The 6,529-nt window shown below is 41.3% G+C and overlaps 1 protein-coding gene across 1 annotated transcript in view; it reads left to right on the top strand.

The window, feature by feature from the left end:
• Positions 1-5,224: 5,224 nt before the first annotated feature.
• Positions 5,225-6,529, top strand: part of sostdc1a (sclerostin domain containing 1a) — a gene marked incomplete at its 5' end in the record, with an annotated part of 3,062 nt that continues 1,757 nt past the window's right edge. The window contains 1 exon segment of the mRNA XM_035671803.1: positions 5,225-5,522. Coding sequence (XP_035527696.1) covers positions 5,225-5,522 — 298 coding nt within the window.

Genomic DNA, 6,529 nt, shown 5'->3' with positions numbered 1-6,529 from the left:
GAAATCATTCATTGTACATTTTTATTATTAAAATGTTGTTCTCAATTTCAGAGACAGAAAAAAGCAGGGCTCAATCTTGCCAGCAGATATGGATTTGCTGAAGAAAATTATTACTTGAAGGGCAGATTTTATCATACAGCAACCTATTTAAGTAAAATTAGCTCAATAAATTGCTTAAAACAATGTCCCCCAGTTCAAGTTGGAATGTTTCCAGGCCGACTTAAAAACAAGATCTCATAACAGCCTCATGTGCCACTTTATGGTTCCATATGTGACATTGCACTAGAAGACTGAGGTTTAAACTCCATGTCCAGGCAAAAAGTTAGCATCCTTGCCATCTGTGTAGAAGAGCGAGGATGAGCAGCATTGTTATTGTACAGCAGGGTCAGAGCTTGTATGATATGGAAAAAATTGTTTTGCTTTGTTAGTTTTAACGGTTGCCTAATCTTTTGATCGGAGATGAGTGAACGATTCTAACATCACAAGTAATGAGTAACTGTCATCAGAAAAGATGTGGAGGAATAGAAAATACAGAGCCTTAAAATGTAATTGTTCCTTCCTATGGTTTTAAATCTCCTCAGCAGGTGAACCCAGGCTGTCATTAAACTTCACACTCAGTTTCTGTTATTGTTTCCTCTCTCTTTTGTTCTTCTTCAAACAGGGGACACCAGAGGCCTCATTCACTCCATTTCCGACAGAAAATAAAGCGACACATGGCCGGCTCTTCTCAGAAGACTATTACACTTCAACACCCCCACCCCCGAGCTTCTTATGGGACCAGGTTAAATGAATGCGGAAAAAGAGAGAATACGATAGGGGCCCCAGCTTTTGTGCTCTCACTATGTAAAGAAACAGAAAGCTGAGAGCTGACTTTCTTGGGCCACCTCACGGAGGCAGCCAGTGAAACTCAACGCAGCCGGAATTTCGGTTGCCCCCTAACCCTCATGGGAAATGAAAAGCTGGCTGGGTTAATAGCATATTGACAAGAGCATGGCAGGAGAGTGTGCCTGATCAGGAAGCACCCACATGCAGTAATGGAGGGTGTGGCGAGGGCGACCGGGGGGGAACAAAAGGAATGCACAACACCTCGAACAAACCAAGAAAGAAAAGTCAGTTTTGTGGCAACGGAGTTTGGCAAAGATCCCAAACTGAAGACATGTGGAGACGGTGTCTGTTATTCCCTGAGATTGATCCTATATGACAATCAATGGTGCTTTTCCAGGTAGAAAGTAACAAATACATTTACTTAAAGGTCCAGTGTGTAACATTTAAGAGGATCTTAAATATAAAATAAATGGAATATGGAATAAAAAATCCATAGGCTGTAGTGGTAAATCTGCCACCATTATCACTGCAAACTGTATTTGTGCATCGACACAACAGAAAGGTTGAGTGGCATACAACAATAACTGAGACTATGGAAGGGTTGCTTAGCAAACAGAGCAAAATAAACTCATCAAATATACTAAATGGAAAAAAGTATGTGGACACCTGAACCAAATGAGATTGTTAAACATCTCATTCCAAAACTATGGACAGCCCCGGCCTCCATTCATTTAGTTTTAGGGGCTCTACAAGTTTGTGGAAACTGGATACAAGACAGTCAGATCAGGCACCTGGTGTTGGGAGATAAGATCTGGCTTGTGATTGGCGTTCCAGATCATCCCAAAGGTGATGGATGAGGTTGAGTTCTGGGCTCTGTCAAGTTCTCCCACACCAACCTGGTCAAAAAAAAAACCTTTCTTTGAGAACCATGTTGACACAAGAAGGAGCCAAACACAAACTGCTGACACAAAGTGGAAAGAACACTGTCTAAACTAACATTGTATGCTGTAGCATTAAGATTTGCCTTCATTGGAAATAAATGGGCTCAAACCATAAAAATAGCCCCAGACCAAAAGTACTTTTTTACCCGTCCCACTTTTTTATTTTATTTTATTTTTTAAACTTTTCTTCATTAATCTTCCTCCTTTCCTCCCCCTTTAACCTCCCTTCCTTCTCCTCTTCCTACCTTCATGTTTTCTTTACTTCCTGATCTGAAATCCTGAAAATAACCAAAATTCCTGGTATGATATTTCCAAGTGACTGCAAAAATAAACTCTTGCTTTTCTTCACAATGAGCACTTTGAATACTTGAGTAAATTTTGCAAATATGTGTGTACTTTTTTTCCCCTATACTCTTATTTTTAATATTTATTTGTAACTGTGTGGTATTGCTCCATCTGTGTGTTCCACCGCAACCTTTCACTCAGGAGAACGAGCACACATCCTCGAGCCTGTACTCTGCTCTCCATCCTGAAAAAGGTGCTTGTGTGATAATAAAACCAGCAAGTGATCTGCGTATCAGCTTTCATTCACATGAGCAACAATTAGTGTCTCTGCATGACGCCTCTTTTCAAATCAGTAAGACATGCCTGGATTGAATGTTGCCCACAAAAGTAATTATATCTCTCCTTGTTTTGTGCAGCGGACGCACAAAGACTCCAGTTAGTCTGGGCACTCGAATCATTAGACGGGTGACTGACAGGGATTGAGAGGTAAAGCAGAGGGAGGATGGCATAGACAGACAGCAAATTACACACAGACAATATCAGCTTTCATTCTTGAATTAAACGTGTGCCTGAGAGAGGCAAGTCACAACGTGGAGGGTATCCAATATGAGAAACTAACCAGAAGGTAGAACATGAGTTGGTGTCTTAGATCATCAGCTGTGTACACATGAATGATTAATGCTCCATCACTACTGAAGACGGTGGTTAATAATGAGCAGCTGTGGGCTGGATCAGGGTCGTACAATGTTTGCAGTAATTTGTCCGACACACACGATAAAACAACAGCTTTCAGAGAGGTCAGACTTTTAACATTTTCAGAGGAAACTTAGTGAAATTGCTCGGTAATTGATGGCTCATCAGAGTTTTTCCACATCTGGTTTTTGGCTGGGTTGATTTGTTTAATTGAATTTAAAGGCTTTGTCTGAGAACAATAATGTATTAGACCTATTTCTATTACTGTCCCCATAGACTGCATAATTAAAAATAGTCTCCATGACGTCCCCCACAGGTTTCTGAAGAGCTGTCCTGACTCCGACACTGAGGGCTGGATAAACAGCCACCTGTCGAAGCACCCATGTCCTTAATTATGCATAACTTTAAGCATTAATATAATTGTAACAGGTGAGTTATATAAACATTTCCCACCTGTACAGTTGTCATGAATGGGGAATTTAGCTATAGAGTCCGAAACCGTTTTTTGTACCAGGCTGTAAACATGTTTATTTCTGCTGTAAAGTTGGTCATTTTAATATGGAGCCTTATGGAGACTGACTCACTTCTGTAATCAGCCTCATGTGGCCGTTCAAGGAACTGCAGTTTCTGTTACTGTTTGGTTTCATTTGCAGCCACTTAGGTTGCTGTTTGGTTGTCCCTGTAGTGTCCACAGTCCAGCTGCCTTCATCAAAATGGAGACATGCATTCAGTGTTCAACAAAACAAGTTCAGAAACTAAAAACTGGAAAACAGAGTCATAAAAGCAGACAACCAATAAAACAAGTTATTTTGTATGATTTGTCTTAATTAGACCATGTTTGTTGTATGTCCTTGCTTGATAAACTCTACAGACTCCAGCATTCAACAGACTGCACTACTGTACTTTTATTTTGAAGAGCAATACACACATTTAGCCACGCAATATTTGCTCTTGTTTGTATGTGATCAGAGAGGCAGGCATGCCAAATTTCATCTAAATGCTTCTGAAACTTAAATTGATGATATTGTACATCAAAAAGTTAAATTATCATCCATCCATACCATCAACACATGTAGAAAGATTTATCAGCCTTCTCCCTGGTGGTGCCGTGGGACTTCATACACACTTTCAGTCCTTACAACTCGAGCAGCGGCAGTTTTGATCTTTCAGTTTAGTGAAGGAAGGAACAATTTCCTCACCTACTTTCCCCTCAGATTGAGCTAATGGATTCAAACAAGCAGGAACACTCTGGTCACAGCAGCTCAGCTACGGCGATAACAGACTACTTAATATTTTATATGAAAACCAGAGGGATGGGAGGAAGAAGCTACAGTACAAACCAAACTCACTCAGCATCACAACAGGCCTGACAAACAACAGTTTACTGCAAATATGACTTTAAAACTAGTGTACCAAAGCTGACACATATCTCCCCAGCTGCATGAAAATCTGATTTAAGACAGTTTTGAAAGCTAGCACTAAACTGCCAGACCTGGACAAACATAGATCCAGATCTTTATTGTTATTTTATCAGTCTAAAATATCTTTATGTAGCTCCAAAACAATGTTGTTTGAATGTGATTTTATCTTTTTATTTCATGGCTGCACTCTATCTTCATTATATATTTTTATGTCATTTGTGTTTTCTTATCCATTTTGTTGTGTTATATCTGGAGCTGCTGATTTTCCCCAGTGTGGCATCAATAAAGTATGTCTTATCTTATCTTAAAGCACTGTTTCTGTCTCATTTAAAAGATAGAAATTGCTGCATTCCCAAATATAGACCAAAAACTAATGTTGACCTGGGATCTGAATATTTTTTTCTACTAGCCTACTTTCCTGCTTTCTCAACAGTGTGAAGGAACATATTCTTCCAAACTGTCATCCTCATCTTTCACTCAGAGATTCATATATTATTCAGATATTTAATACAATAATAAACAAGTTTAAGCCCAATTAATCTGCAGTGCATGATTAAAGGAATTCTCCAGTGACCTTATAGGTTACATTGTCTGGTGCCTAAAACAATCACATTTTCCACTTTTTAAGTTCCTATTATTTGGGGGTATTTCTCTTCATCTTGATAAATGTTGACAGAACGTAAAAACAAATGAAAATAAATCCAAGATTTTATCCTCGAAGAAATCTGATGTATTTTATAAATATATCAGAATGTTGTAAATGAACCAAACCAAACCGAAAACCACGTGTTAATGAGCCAATGACTCAGGCATGTAATCCCATCATCATCATCATCATCATCATCATCATCATCATCATCATCATCATGGATGTAGGCATCCTCTTCAGCATCCAGGATCAAATTCGAAACTCTCCAAAATAAAAGCAGTGGGCGGGGTTATCTTACGAGCGTACATTCGTGACGACCAATCAGAGCCTCCGAACAGAGACGCACCTGAGTAGCTGCCAAAGCGAGAGGCGGACCGGCTCTATAAAAGCCCGACTCTCACATGTCCTTCACCCAGCATCGGTCTACTTCAAGTCGGATCTACATCTCACCCCCCAAAAAAACCCCACACCTCCCTCTTTTCTCCGGAGCAAGCATGCACCTGAGCGCGTACGAGTCGTGCCATTCCTTGGTCGTACTTTGCATCCTCCTGAGGAGTTGCCAAGCCCTGAAGAACGACGCCACGGAGCTCCTGTTCTCGCATGTGAGCGCGTCGGTGCCGGTGCCCGAGGTTCAGAGCAACGTGACCCTGAACCGCGCACGGAACGGCGGGAGAGGAGCGGCTGGCGGCGCGGCGCACGACAGAGGCGGTGAGTGAGGAAGCATCCTGCCCGGTGCGGAGGAGGACCGGAGGATGCTGTCAGTATAGGGACTGTAACGGGTGTGTGTGGTGCTCCAGGATCAGTTACAGACAGAAGCTGTTCTGTTACTAATGTAGAATATTTGTCTATGACTTTTATTTCCAGGGGTTATCTGGGCGTAATTTGCATGATATTAAACAGTTGTGGTATTTGACTACTAGTATCTGGATGTGGCGATGGATTACTGTGGTCTAAGTGCCTATTTGTAGTAGTTTATGTAGCCTAAGGACCAGGAGGAACAGAGCTTGCAGAAAATGCAATTTCCCCAAGATGTTCCTTTTTTAAAATCTTCCACTTTATTTGATTTCTTCATTCTTCTTTACTGAAAAGTTCATGCAGCCAAAAGCTCTTGGTAAAAAGTTTAGTAATCAAAGTCTTTCACATCTACATTTCAAAAGAGGGACCCATTAATCAGGCACTTAATCTCATCATCCTTCCATCATCCTTCACACCCACTTACCACCCTCTTTAAAGAGGAAAACACTTTAAAGCTGTTATTTGCAAAAAGTAACGTTTGTATATCACACAAATCCTCCAGTTGTAGATTAGTAAATGAATGTAAACTTACAATAAAGTCTTGCACAGACATTTTACAGTCAGATTACTTTATAAAAAAGTCACTGATGCCACAATCATAAGACCATACAGTGGCTCTGCTGCTGAGGTTGTTTGCCTGCCCATCACCTCAGTGAGCTGAGGCAACACTCCAGTGTAACACACACCTGGCTGGCTGTCGTCCAGGCAGGGATGAGACGGGCCGAGGAGCCGACTGGGTGTCAGTGCGGCTGAATGGAGGTGTTCTCCCGTGAACAGGAAGCCTCTGATTGTGGCTCTCCCAGCAGCCGCAGACCGTGACGGAGGGGAGGAGGGGGTGAGGGGGGTGAGAGATCCAGAGAGAAAGAGAGAGAGAGAGAGACAGAGGCTGTTCATTCATCAAACACTGTGACATAGAAAAG

This window comes from Morone saxatilis, unplaced genomic scaffold, assembly GCF_004916995.1.
Source record: "Morone saxatilis isolate NCDOM2014 unplaced genomic scaffold, NCSU_SB_2.0 Contig24, whole genome shotgun sequence".
NCBI lineage: Eukaryota > Metazoa > Chordata > Actinopteri > Moronidae > Morone > Morone saxatilis.
The sequence above is the reverse complement of the archived record's forward strand: the minus strand, read 5'-3'. Positions and strand labels throughout refer to the sequence as shown.